Source organism: Lemur catta, chromosome X (assembly GCF_020740605.2).
Source record: "Lemur catta isolate mLemCat1 chromosome X, mLemCat1.pri, whole genome shotgun sequence".
Lineage (NCBI taxonomy): Eukaryota > Metazoa > Chordata > Mammalia > Primates > Lemuridae > Lemur > Lemur catta.
The window spans coordinates 72,358,503-72,372,165 of NC_059155.1; the positions used below are offsets into that span (position 1 = coordinate 72,358,503).

Here is a 13,663-nt window from a genome sequence, read left to right on the forward strand (position 1 = left end):
CGGGGGCTGGGGTCAGGGCAGGGGCGGCTGAGATGCCCGATAGGTGCACATCCTGTCTGGGACAGACACACTGTGCCCAAGCGGGAGCCCACTGGACCGGGAGGTTTGCTGGTGGGGGGGGAGGGGTGCAAAAAAAAAAAAACAAGGGGGACAGGAAGTGGGGTGCGCAGTGGGGAGGGAGGGGGAGAGAGGTGGGAGACAGCAGGGATGGAGCTGTCCCCTGTTCCACCCCGGCCGTCTGTGGGACGTGCTCACGGGGCTCACACCATTTCTTCCTCCCAGGTTCACGGTGAAGACGAAATCTAATCGTTAATTCATGTATTTCAGGTAATTTCCATCTGAGCCACTCACCATTACTTAGTGCTAATGCATGAACGTGCCCTGGAGAAGCAAGAGAACTTCTGAAAGCTAAGTGCCAGCACTGGCCATGCGGGAAATCTCGCCCTCGCTCGTAAATGTCCCCAGTGTCTCAGGCCTGGGGGAGGACAGCAAGGGGCTGGGGTCCCGGAGCAGCGGCGCCAGGCCCTCGCTTGGACCCCAGAAGGTGGGCTGCCGGGGGAATGGTTCAGCCTCGAGGGCTCCAGCTCCCGAACCCACAGGCTCTGTCCTTCTGCCCCTGTGCCCCTAAAGGTGACAGCAATGTCCCCAACAGTGCCAGCCCTTGATCCCTGTCCCTCAGAGCCCGGTCTGGAGGGCACACTCAGGCCACGTGCCACAACCCTTCCACGTTGGGAGTAGCATGCACAGCCACCGTGGACGCCTCTCTGTACCAGATTCCTTCCCGTCCCATTTTCCATGGAGACTTAGAAGCAAAGTCACCAATAGAAGTGGCATCGCAGGTGACAAGAGCACGTGGCAGCCCTTCCCTTGCACACACCCAACAACACAGCGTCAACACATGAAAAGGCAAAGACTGAGGAGCGCCAGGCGCCACCCAGGCTGCCACTGTGACGCCTGGAGATGGTGACAGTCCCCTCTCAGCACGGGCAGCTCAGCCCACGGGGCAGGGTCACCACCTGACTTTGGGTTTGCAGCCGGGTGGTTCTCAAGGTCAAGTGCACGCGCAAATCTACAGAAGGGGTGTGCAAAACTCACATGCCCGGATCTCTTCTGCAGGGACCCCCGATTCTGTGGGCCTGGGGCAGGGGTGAGCTCTAGCCTTGCTAGACACCCCCACATCCGACGCCCCCATAGGGCCACACGCACCCCAGTGTGCCAGCTTCTCCCCTCTCCCCATCATCCCCAGCCCAAGCCACGGGCACGTGGCAAGGGGACAAGGCACGCCGCCCCCCACCCCCCACGGCCAGCTGGAAGCCCTCCAGTGTCTCACCAGGGTGGCAATGGAGCCTGAGGCACCTGACCCGGCCTGTGCCGACCTGCTTCTCCACCGGCTGTGCCTGTCCCTGCTGAAGCCCTCCGTCCCCGCTGAAGCCCCCCGGCCACATTCCCTCCTGGTCCTCAGACCCTCGTCTGCTCCTCCACTGGGCACACTCAGCCCCAGGGGGCCTCCTCTCTCCCTCCTGCACCTGCTCACCCTCCATCCCACGGTCCCAGGGAGCTGGGTCCCACCTGGTGCCACACCCCAGGTGCCCCCGGGGACAGCGCAGTCCTGGGAGTGTTCTCATTGCAGCTGAACCGGCAAACGACCAGCGCTGGGCTGGAGGGTCCCACGGCGCAAATACCCGGCGTCTGAGCACTTCCTGCCCCCACGATTTCAGCTGGTGACAAGGCAAAAAGCCACCTGGGACACAGATGTGTGTCTGTTGTGCCCGGCTCAGCAGGTGACAGTGATATGCCTATCGGAGGGCTGACGGGGGCCAGCCCACCAATTAATTCATTTTAATTAAACACCGGCAAAGGGACAAAAAGATTTCTTTTCTGAATTCACTGACTTTGTTCTCAGCAACCAAATTCACGGCCTCAGAGGACTGGGGTGACCATCCACAGAGATCTGAGAAGTCCCACTGTGCAAAGGGTCCCCTTCAGGGAGACTGCGCTGAGCTGGGCCTCGTGCACGACACAGCCCAAAGAACACAGACACACACAAGAAAACGGACGCATGAAAAATGTCAGTTCATTGGAAAAGGATTTTATTTCACCGTAAAAATGCAAACTGGAATAAACACCATCTTCCCTAACGCGGACGGCACAGCTATGTTGAAGTATTTCTGAGCTTCAACTTGGAGAAGCAAATGATTATAAAATTTAACAAGTTTGCAGCCTCAGATCTGTTTGAAACATTCCAAGTAAAAATAATTTAGCAAAACGGCTTCTTAAAAAAACCACACACGCTAACCTTTACTAGAAACCAAAGCTTTTAAGCAACCTTGTTTATGCTTAATTACTTGGAAATGTAAAAAGTGAATGTTTTGGAAGGAGCATCTGACCAGGCGTGCCCACACGCCGACAGCTGGCAAAGAACGGCAGGCCCGACTTTCCCATCTCCGAGGACGCGTACCTTCCTCACCTGACCGGACGGACCCCTCCCTCACCGAGCTTTTTGGCAAACCACCGGGACCGCACGGCCCGTCGGTTAAGACTACAAAGGCGACAGCAAAGCGTTTTTCTTTTCAGCGCCCTTAATGTGGTGTCCACGCCTTTGACAATTCACCCTGCCGCGCGTTAGTCACCGTGCACATGAGGAGGTCACCGAGCACAGGTGGGACCGCGCCCTGCGCCTGCAGAGGCGACACGCCGCCGTCCTCACCACCGCGGGCCTGGGCGAGTTTCCGGCTGGCGGGGACCGGCGCGTGAAAGCTATCAGATCGCAGTCTGGAAGGGACACGAAAGCTGCGCCGACGACTACGCGCTCGAACCGCAGCGCCAGGGTCGCCGTCGGGAAGGGAGGTGTCTGGGCGTTGGCGCCGCGCCGTCCTCGGGCGGGCGGGGGGCTCCTGTGACATTCACGGCTGCGGAAGAGACTGGGCCTTGCGGGTGGACGGAGGGGCGCGGAGGCCAGGACGCTGGCGCCGACCGGGCCTCCCGGGGCGGGCCGTGGGGGCCGGCCCTTCATTACCTATTCCAGGTGCTGCGGTGCTTGCTCGGGGACCGGGAGCGCGAGCGCTCGGCCCTGCGGCGGTGGCGGCTGTGCTTCCGGCCGGCGCTGCCCCTGCGGCCCCGGCTGCGGTGCCGCCTGTCCTTGCTGTGCGACCTGCGGGAGCGCGCGTGGTCCGGGCTGGCGCTGCGCCGGTGCGGGCTGTCGTCCCTGTCGTGCTTCTTGTGGGGCCGCCGCTCCTTCCGGGGCCGCGCGTCGTCCCCGCTGCCGGCCCGCCCGGCCCCGCTGCGCTCCAGCTCCTCCCCGTCTCCGCCCGCCTGGCCCCGACCCGCGCTGGGCTCGCGGTTGCACTTGTCCTGCTCCGACCGCGCGTCCTTCCTGGGCGGGCCCTGGTCGCAGGTGGGGACGCCCTTGGGCTGCTGGTTGTTGTCCGGGATGCAGGCGAGGACGCCCGGACACCGCTTCTCGGGAGAGCCGTCCCCCGGGGCGCCGCAGCGCACGGCCGCGCCCTCCTTGCCCGGGGCCTCCTTGGTCACGCTGCCGTTCACGCTCTGGGGCGGGCAGTCGGCCTCCGGGCGGGCCGGGGGCTCCTTGGGGGCGCCCGCGGAGGGCTGGCCCATGAGCGGGTGCAGCGCGGCGGCGCAGCCCGAGGACACAGTCTGCAGGATGTCCAGCATGGGCTGCAGCAGGTCTGCGTGCGCGGCGCCCAGCTCCGCATGCGCGGCGCCGCCGTCCGGCCGCTTGTTCAGCAGGAGGCTCAGCAGGCGCTCGCGCAGCTCCTGCTCCTTGCGCTGCAGGCCCAGCGCGCGCTCCTTCTCCTCCTCCACGCGCCGCAGCTCCGCCTCCTGCAGCCGCCGCCGCTCCTCCTTCCGCTCCTGCTCCTGCAGCTTCGCCGCCTGCGCCAGAGAGGACAGGCCACTGAGACCCGCACCCAGGCCCGCCGGCGCAGCGCGGGACGAGCTGGGCAGGTGTCTGAACGGCCTGTGGCCAGCCCGGGGTGCTGCAGAAACGGCCCGGCCGGCTCCAGCCCAGGGCGGAGGCTCCTGTGGCCTGGCCCTCGCGGGCGAGGTCCGGCCCGTCCATCCCTGGGCTCCGTCGGCCACGCCCGGGGCCACCATGCGCCCGAGCGAGGAGACCCCTTGGCAAAGGCTGAGCCCTGGGGTGGCCGTCTCGGACAGGGCCTGGCCGCGCCACATCGGCACACAGGGGCCCGCTGTTAGGTCACAAGCGGCGCCAGCAACGGGGGGCCGAGATGACGGCAGACACACGGCGCCGCTGCCACCGCGGGCGAGCTCGGCCTAGCCTGGGTTAGTGTCTTCAATATTCACCATGAAATGAGAACTGAGCGGCCACATGTCTCAGCCTCTTGCCTTGCTCCTTCCCGGAGACTTATCACAACTGTAATTAGACAACAGGTTATGGGGTCGCCCGCCCGGGCCCCAGGGGGGACGGGCCCTCCTGAGCACAAGGAGCCTGCGGGGCGTTCGTGCGCCAGCGCTCGCCCTGGGCTCTCGGGCGTTACCAGTGGCGCCTGCGGGGGTGCTGCCAGGGCCACGAGCGCCAGGGAGACAGACCTCCAGGCTCACAGCTGCGAGGGACCCTCTGCACAAAGTGAGCCCGGCCCTCGTCTCGTCCCGCACCGGCTGCTGGTGAGGTCGGAGCAAGGCCAGCTGCCCAGACGGGGCGCAGGCAGCGCGTCTCCAGCCAGACGGGGCCGCGTGCCCTTTGCACTCTCTGCTACTGCCCCTCCCCCGGGGAACCGCAAGCCTCTGCCGGGCCGCCCCGCATTTGGCGGGCCTGAGTGCCCACGACGCTGACTCAGTTTCACCAGCTGTGTGCAAGGAAAGCACAGCGCTCAAAGCTGGAAGGACAAGGATGCATCCTCCGCCCTAAGGCTCACTGCTCTGTGGCATGGCTGCAACCAGCTGGGCTCAGGGGCCATGATGCTGCTCCCACAGGCGCGGGGGAGGGGGGGCCGCGGGGGGGAAGGCCCACAGACCTCCTGTGGGTACCCTGGCGCGCCCAAGTTGCAGAGGATCCCCCGAACCCACTCAAGAACCTTGGCGCACCCGGCTGCAGACGCCCCCAACCCCCCCCCCCGTGGGTACCTTGGCGCCCGGCTGCAGGGGCCCCCTGACCCCACTCGGGTACCTTGGCACGCCGGCTGCAGAGGCCCCCAGACACCCCGTAGGTACCTTGGCATGCCCGGCGGCAGGGCCCCCCCCAACCCCCCGCTGCAGGGCCCCCGCGGGTACCTTGGCCCTGGCGAGCAGCTCGGCGACGAGCCGGATGGACTGCAGGTTCCGCTGCGCCAGCAGCAGCTTGCGCTCCTCCAGCCGGATCTTCTCCTGCAGCTGCCGCTGCTCCTCCGCCTGCAGCTTCTCCAGCCTCTTCTGACTGCGGCGCAGCTCGCGGTCCCGCTGCTTCTGCTCGCGCCTGCGCAGCTTCTCCTCCCTCTTGCGCTCGCGCTCCAGCTCCTCCAGCTCCTTCTGCTTCCTGCGCGGACACCGGGCTGGTCACCGCGGGCGCCGCGCACGCCCCACACGCAAGGAAAGGGCACTCCGAGCCAGCGGGGACGGGATGGCGACAGAACAACTATGCATTTTAACTCCTTATCCAAACATAAATGTCCGGTGGATCAAAGGAACCCAGGGAGCGGGCAAGGCAAGGACGTCCCAACCCTGCAGGGGACTCTGGCGGAGTGTGACCACGACCCTGAAACCACAGAGAAAATGACCAACAGCTCTGGCCACACCAGAAGTTGGATGCTGAGCAAGACACGCAGCAGGCGGAAACGCAAACAGTGGGTCCAGAAGCACCTGCGACAACACAAGACTCGCTCCCCTCTCCCTGCGGCGCATGCGCTGCCCCAGCGGGGAGGCAAAGGCCCGACGGGGACGCAGTACAGCTCGGCAGGACACACAGCGCTGCGGCACTGCCCAGACGCGGGCCCAGCCCGCCCGTGCTCCACAGGCAACGCCAAGCAGAGGGCAGGGCTGTCGGGAGACAGTTTCGACTCAAAAAGGAGGATTCTTGAAGTTACAAGTGACAGCCAGAACAAGGTCCCCCTGGGCGGTCACAGAGGCCGCGGCACCACGGGAGGGAGGAAGGAATGAACGCAGATGTGCACAGCCAGGCGGAAGATTCCAGAAGCCTTCCACTAACTGGAACATCAAACACAAAAGACGACGTACCCTATGTGACCCCTTTTCTGTGAAATTCTAGAAAAGGCAAAGCCGCAATGAGGAAACCAACGGCCCAGGTGCCCAGCCCCCCCGGGGGCGGGGAGGGGGGGGAGGGGAGGCCGACGGTGCGGGCACCAGGGCTCTCCCGGGCGTCCTGACCATGCCGCTGGACACGTGGGTTTAGAGAGGGACAAACTCCGCCAAGCTGCATGCCGACCGCCAGCACGCTGCACCGCGACCTCTGGGACAGGAGCAGTACCGCAGCGCACACAGCCGCCCTACGGAGCACCCCGGCCCGGCCCCCTGACGTCCACACGCCAGCGCCTCAGAGGCAGCACCCGGGAGGCCCTGCCGTCATCCCTGCGGGGCACCGAGACACCGCCAGGGCCCAATGGGTCCCCACCGAAGGCACAGATATGCCAGGGAAGCCGCTTCGCCCAGGGTGGTTTGGGCCGGCTCTGCTCTGGCATCAAAGGGTTCCCGGCGGCACCCGCCATCCCGTGAGGATCCTGTGAGGTCCCCAGACTCCGGGCAGATGGGGACTTCTCTTTAAAACCACGGCACGCCACGCCCAACAGCTCAGATCCCAACCACACTTGTCCTGGCAGGGGAGGCCTGGACTGGAGGCCCGAGGACCACCGGAGGGGCGCAGCCCCCTGGAGAGCTCCGGAGTGAGACAGCAGCTTGCCCAGCTCACCCTCCCCGCCCTCTGGCTATAGGACTTACTCAAACGACAGACGGACACAGTAAAAAAGTCAAAGCCACTCTCGGTCGGCCAGGACACAGAAGCTGAGACTCTGCAGCCCAGGCAGGTGGCATCACGGCTGGGAGGACAGCCACCGCGCACACACGCTCCGGATGACAGGCCCCCAGGCTGGGGATGGCACTGAAAAGCAACACCAGTGAGCGGGCGCAGGTTCCACCTGGGGCGCCAGCCACGGTCTCACTGCACTATGAGGCGTCCACGCCCCATGGGCTCCAAGTGCGGCTGTCACGGCAGCTGCCGGGGCCCCTGCAGGTGGCCACCCTCTGGGAGGACTCGCGCTGAAGCCCCCGGCCTGGTCACCTTTAGAACACGGTGGCCGCCCACGATGCTCCGTTCCCTGTTACACCTGAGCAGCCCCAACGCATGCCATCGCCAGCAAAGATCAAAACGGCAAGATGCACGCAGGTACTGGCACCAGCATTCCAGACAGCAGAGAAAAACCTCCCACCAAGAAGCTGCCCTGGGCCTCAGACGTGGGCCCCACCCAGGGAAGTGGGTGGCAGCTCCCTGGGGCACCCTGGAGCCCTCCCCACCAGCTCCGCCTGGCACAGGCCTGTCCCCACCCCTGCCGCTCCAGAGCATGGCAGAGACCCGCCCTCCTGTCCCAGCACCAGTCCTGCGTCCCTCCCCAGAGCATCCGGCCCGGTCTGAGCACACGCAGCAAGGCCAGGGCTGTGTCCCACACCGAAGCTGGAACACCTCCCTGCCACTGACCACCGGCCACTGCTTTCCTGGCTCTGCCTGCAGGTGGCTGACAACAAGGACTCTGCTCAATACAAAACCCAAACGGCCCCTCCAAAGCCACCTGCCGAGGACGGTTACGCAACGGGCACATTCCACCGTCCCGGACGTCTTCCTCTCTGAACTGCCGGCCCATGGGAGACTGTCCTACTGCAGTCCAGAGCCACACGCTCACTCGCGCGGTGGGCACGCCTGTCTCGTCTGTGGGAATGCCACGTGGGCTGCGGCAAGACCACCACACGCCGTTTGCACCTGGTACCCGGGAACTCAGCTGAGGCTCCCGAGCAGAGATCAAACGGCAAGACGCACACACGTATTGGCACCAGCGCTGTCCACAGCGGGGAAAGATGGGGAGAGAACAAGCACCCACCTTGTTGAGGCCAACTGAGAGCCCCGCCGGGGCTGTCAAACACGTCAGGCCTGCCTCACACCCACCATCCAGCACACTGACGCAGAACAGAAACCGTGCCAGACAGACACGCACAGGAAAACGCTAGAAAGAAACAGCCGCAGTGATGGGACGGGGAGGATTTCTCCTCACAAAATCCACGCCCGAGAGCTGATGACTTTCACAAGGCTCAAAGCAAAAGACCCACCAGGAGGAAAAAGCGGAACCCGGGTCTGCCTCTGACAGCTAATCCGCGGTGAAAGACAGAGGCCACCTCGTTAAGGGCTTTTTGTTCCTTTTTCTGTCTTGACATGTGGCCGACATCATCACTTCTCTCCCTCATGCTGTCCGTGGCCCTTCGCCCTCAATGCGAAACTGCAAACCCTCAGACGTTCTGCTCACAGCAGCAGGAAACGTGAACTGCACACGGAAAGGAGGCGGCTCCAGAGGCAAGGCCTGGCCCGCGCTCAGACTCCGTGTCAGAGCCACGACACGGGGTGAGCAAAAAGGAAGAGCAGCACACGCTTCCTGCGGCACCTCAAGCCGCCCCACAGGTGCACGCGCATAGGCACATTTGCACACACTCAAAAATGCACGCACAGGTATGCACGCACACACGTACACAACACACACACATGCACACATTGACAAGTGCACGCACGCACGTGCACACCTATGCACACCTGCCCGCATACATGAAAGAACATGCAAAAGTACACACATGTACACAAAGGCACGTGCATACACATGTGTGTACACACACGCATGCACACGCCAAACACACGCAGAGACAAGCGCACGCACACACCCAGGTGTCAGGCGCCGGCGCTGAGGGCCGGCTGCTGCGGAAGATACCTTTCCTCTGCCCGCTGCCTCTCCTCCGCCTCCTTCTCTCTGCGCTTTTGTTCCTCTCTCTGCTGCTCCAGTTCCTGAAGCTTCTGCCTCTCGAGCTGCCGCTTTTTAATGGAGGCATCACTCAGGTGCTTGGTCGAATCAAAAGAAACCTTTAAAAGCAAAAGACGGCATGAAGTGGCGTCCCCCAAAGCCCTCTGGACACAGGGCAGCACCCACCTACGCCAGACACGCTCTCCCGGGCGGGTCGCTCGGAGAACCTGAGCTCCCGCTCACCCCCAGGGGCGGCACACGCCGGGGCGGGGGGCCGGGGAGTCACAGCAACCCGCCTGGAGTCACAGCCACTGCAGGGGCTCGAGACCCGGCTCACCCCACAAAGGCAGGACTCACAGGGCACACAAACTATCACCGCGACGTAACCGGCCTTCACCACCGAACAAAAAGAAGTTAATGGCTACCATGGCCAGACGTGTTCTCCTCCTGCTACCAGGGGCCGCCCACTGCCTCCATGCAGGCCACCGAGCCTGAGCCCACAGTGACAGGATGCCCAAGCTGTCTCATGGCCACCAAAACCCTCCTCCATGAGGCTGGCTTAATTGTGCTAAAAATCCATCTGAAGTTAGAGCCCTTGACTATGAAAGAAACCCTGAGCACCAGTTTAAAGGAACATTCCGGGTCATGGCTAAAATCCCTCTCCAAGTGCCCCCGACAGCCAACACCTCAGCTACTTTAAAACTCTCGGCTCTTCCATTTCCCTTAATACACACAATTTACAAAAGCCAAAAGCGTGGGCCATCCCTCCTTCTCAGATCTGAAGCCCTACTGAGCACAGGGCTGCAGTTGTGATTTTATTTACTGGGGGGCGTCCCCTGCAGCCCGGGGGTGTGGCCGCAGAGCTCCCCCGGCCCCACGCCCCTCCCGCCCGGGGCTCACCTTGATGTTGCAGGCCACGGCCTTGCCGTCCTCGCCCTTGAACATGAGCTTCATGCCGCGCAGGGCGCTCATGGCCTGGATGAAGCCCACGTACTCGCGGTACTGCACGTACGCCTCGAAGTTCAAGTGTCCCCCGAAACTGAACGTGTGGAAGTTCCGGCCGGTCATCTCCTCCCGGTAGGGGTCCAGCATGGGGATGTCCACGTTCCGGATCTCCCCGAACTTCTCGAACACCTTCACCAGGACCTCCTCGCTGGGCTTCTCCGAGCCCGACTCCTTCAGGGCGAACCACTTGCAGGGCAGGCCCTCCAGGTGGATGGTGTCCGGCCTCTCCCCCGGCAGGGTCTCGTTCATGTCCTTGGCGTCGCGGAAGAAGGAGTCCCAGTCGTGGCGCGTGGGAAAGTCTATCTTGAACTCGGCGGCACGCACCTTCAGGATGTCGGAGAAGCCGCTCAGCTTGATGGTTTTGCCGTCCAAGCAGGCCAGGAACGACTTGACCAGGCTCTTGTTCTCCACCTCCCCCTCGAAGCGGATGAAGTCCATGGTGCTTTTGGAAATGCGCAGCGTGGAGAACTGGTGGTTGTGCACCATGCCCTTCAGCCGCTCCATCACCTCCCAGTTGGAGATGGACTTGCCCGGCTGCTTCAGCTGCGGCAGGGCCACGCTGATGGTCATCTTGGTGATGGGCTTCAGGTACAGGCCGTACGGGGGGCACAGCTCCACGGCCTCAGACGTGTCGTGCACGATGGTAGCCGCTGCCATAGCCAGGACCTTGGGCCTAGAACACAGGACAGAGACGGTCAGGGAGCGGCCCGGGCATGACGGGCAACAAGTGTCTCTCTGCGGGGTCAGGGGAACCGCTCTACCTCGTTAAAAGCCATCTCAGGTGGGCTTCAGAAAAGAAAACCGAAGAGTGCACTAAAGGGGAAAAAACCAGGTTCACAAAAAGCTTTTAAGAGAGTCCAAAAGCCCCTGTCACCGTGGCCCCACGCCCAGCACCAGGAGCCCTCCCAGGCCCGTGGCCGGGCAGTGGGTCAGCACAAGGAAGCTAGAGACGCCTCCCCGGGAGGGCAGGGGCCAGGAGAGCTCAGCCGCAGGCATCTGGAAAGGTCTGTGGAGGAGGAGCCCTCGTATTTGCATTGACAAAACAGGAAGGAAGTCTCAAGCTAAAAACACTACCGCAAACCATGGACTTTAATAATCTCCACTACTACGGACAGATGTATCCTCTCTCCAACCCACTTTCAGGCAAAAAGCGCAAGGGCCTTTTCAAAAAAAAAAAAAAAAAAAAAACACAAACAAAAAACCTGGGGCCTGGAACCTAGGTCTGTGCCCTCTCTCTCCACCTACCTTCTTTAACCCAACGCTTCCCTACTGGTCTGACAGGTTGGTACTTCCCTAGGGCCAAGTTCCAGGTGGGTAAGCTTGACCCGCAGAAACCCAACAGGTGGCCCCGCTGAGCCTTGCCACCCACCGCCACCTCCGCCACTCGGAGGCTTCCCGCTAGGCCCAGAGGGCGGCCCTAAGCCCAAGGTGGGAGGGTCCGAAGGGGCCAAACCTTGACCAGTGAATCCCACCCCCCCCCGGACCACACAGGGAGCAGGACGCAGACCCCAGGAAGCCTCGCCACCTGCCGGGCACCCCAGGCTGCCCCCAGCGACCCCAGCACCCCGGTAACCCTGTCCTGGCCGGCTGCCCCCACCCCCACCCGGGGACACCCGGCTGCCCCAGCCCCTCCACCCCTGGCATCCCCAGCCGCCCCGCACCCCGGACACCAGCCCCCCGGGACCCCCGTGGCCTGCTACCGCAGAGCCCCAGCTCCCCGGCTCCGGGCCGCCCCCCGCCGGCCATCCTCTGCCCCCGGACCCCCACACGGCTCCCGGGCCCCGCCCCGAGCGCCACCCCGGGCCCCCGCACGGCCCCCGGCCCGGCCCGGCGGAGGGAGGCGGCCGCGGGCGCAGCCAGGCCGGGCGGGGGCGGCGCTCACCGGCGCGGGGCTCCGCCTGCGTCCCAGGCCCGCGCCGCCGCTGGCCCGCGCTCCCGCCGCGCCCCGCCGACCCCCGGGCAGGCGCGGCCTCCCCGCCCGGCGCCACCGCCGACCCCCGGAGGCGCCCCCGACGCCGCCCGTCGCCGCCGCTGCCGCCGTCGCCGCCGAGGCCCGGCCCGTGTGACGCATTTCCGCTTCCGGCGCGCGGGCCCGCGGAAGCCGCCGCGCGGCGGCTCCGGGTTTCTCCTCGGGGCCCTGGGCCCGCCCCCGGAGAGGCGGGACTTCCGGGAGCCCGGGCTCTGCAGTGCGCGTGCGCGACCCGCGCCCGCCCCTCCCCCACGCTGCTACCTGTGCGCAGGTGCCCGGAGGCCACACCTGGAGCCAGAGGTGCGGCTTCCTCTGCCCCCAGGCGGCCTGGGACAGGAGACGGGCCTGTTGCTGGGGTCTCAATTATCATTCTACACACAAAATTATAAATTACAATGTAATTCTGAAATGTAATAGATCCCGTAACATAATAGAATTCTGTGATACACTTACAAACTATGTTTATAATTTATAATTACAAATATGCACTATACTGTCACAATGTAATGACATATAAATTACATATAAGAATAATCCTATGATATAATAATAGAATTCTGTAATACACTTGTAAATTGTAAGCATATTTATCACTATAAGTATAAGCACTACACTTACACAATGTAATTACATAAATTACATATGACAATAATCCTATGATGTAATAATAGAATTACGTAATATCATAAGTCATTAATTACTAATTGCACACTATTTGTTACATAGTGTAGTTATGAAATAAATTAACCTTCACCGGTGTGCCAGACTCGGTGTGAGGCATGTGCTCCGGATGCCCCAAATGTGTCCCAAGTGCCCAGACTGGAAACCCAGGGTCAGAGAACAAGGACACGCACCTTCCGTGGTCCCTCACATAGGAGAGCCACAGCATTAGCTTTGCAGGGGGCTGGCATGGGTGGGGGGTGGCTGTGGTTTGAAGGTTTGTGTCCCTCCGGGACTCATGCTGAAACTGAATTCCCAATGCAGGAGCATTAAAAGAGGGGGCTTTCGGGAGACGGTGAGGTCAGGAATGGGATTAACGCCCTTGGAAAGGTACACAGGGAATCTAAATTTCCCATTTTACCCTTTGCCCATGGGACGACCCAGCAAGAAGCCACCTTCTATGAAGTGAAGAGCTGGCCTTGACCTTGGACTTCCCAGCCTCAAGCACTGCGAGAAATGAATTTATTTTATTTATAAACCACACAGTCTAGGGTGTTTTGTTATACCAGCATAAATGGACTAAGACACAGACCCTGACGTCAAGTGGATTTGTGAACAGAAAGGGGGTTGTGGGTATTTTCTAGGTGTTTGCTATGCGGGAGTTTTGTTGTCCCGAAAGACAAATAGAATGAGGAATCTCTACGTGACAACAGACGAAAGAGAGACACCAGCCCCCCCCAGGAAGCAAACCATTGTTTGAACCCTGGCCACCTTCTCAGTTGGACATATATCTTTGCTGTCTTCAGGTATCTTCTTATTTTTCGTAGAGGTGTTTGGGGTTCCCTTTAAAATCGTTCCCCCAGATGCTGCTTTGCATGTCATGGGTGTGTAACATGTTTCCCTGGGGAGCTGCTAAATTTGGAAACTGCTTTTCCACTCTGCTCCCTGAAGTATTTGCAAAGCAAATTAAGAAATGAGATGTGCACCCCTTCGGAGCCGGCGAGCACCGAGAGATGATTAAAATAATTGGGAAAATGATCAAAGAACATTCTTTAAAATTTTTGAGGAA

The 13,663-nt window shown here is 62.1% G+C and overlaps 1 protein-coding gene across 3 annotated transcripts; it reads right to left on the bottom strand.

Moving 5' to 3' along the window:
- Positions 1-2,069: 2,069 nt before the first annotated feature.
- AKAP17A (A-kinase anchoring protein 17A) lies at positions 2,070-12,052 on the bottom strand. Of its 3 annotated transcripts, none has more exons than XM_045537692.1 (5): positions 11,848-12,052; positions 9,861-10,638; positions 8,931-9,079; positions 5,251-5,491; positions 2,070-3,891 (listed from the first exon to the last, which is right to left on the bottom strand). In XM_045537692.1, the coding sequence occupies exons 2-5, from the start codon at positions 10,620-10,622 to the stop codon at positions 3,013-3,015; spliced, it is 2,031 nt and encodes a 676-aa protein (XP_045393648.1). In that variant the 5' UTR covers positions 10,623-10,638; positions 11,848-12,052; the 3' UTR covers positions 2,070-3,012. The 3 variants fall into 3 exon arrangements, with proteins under 3 accessions (XP_045393648.1, XP_045393650.1, XP_045393649.1); XM_045537694.1 differs by lacking the exon at positions 11,848-12,052 and adding an exon at positions 11,211-11,518; XM_045537693.1 differs by lacking the exon at positions 11,848-12,052 and adding an exon at positions 10,727-11,518.
- Positions 12,053-13,663: the final 1,611 nt, after the last annotated feature.

Excerpts from the sequence above, each read along its gene's own strand:
- AKAP17A (XM_045537692.1), bottom strand. The coding sequence starts at position 10,622 with ATGGCAGCGGCTACCATCGTGCACGACACGTCTGAGGCCGTGGAGCTG. Across the intron at positions 5,492-8,930 it reads AGGCAGCGGGCAGAGGAAAG|GAAGCAGAAGGAGCTGGAGG; the intron begins GTATCTTCCGCA and ends GTGTCCGCGCAG. Across the intron at positions 3,892-5,250 it reads AGCTGCTCGCCAGGGCCAAG|GCGGCGAAGCTGCAGGAGCA; the intron begins GTACCCGCGGGG and ends TCTCTGGCGCAG.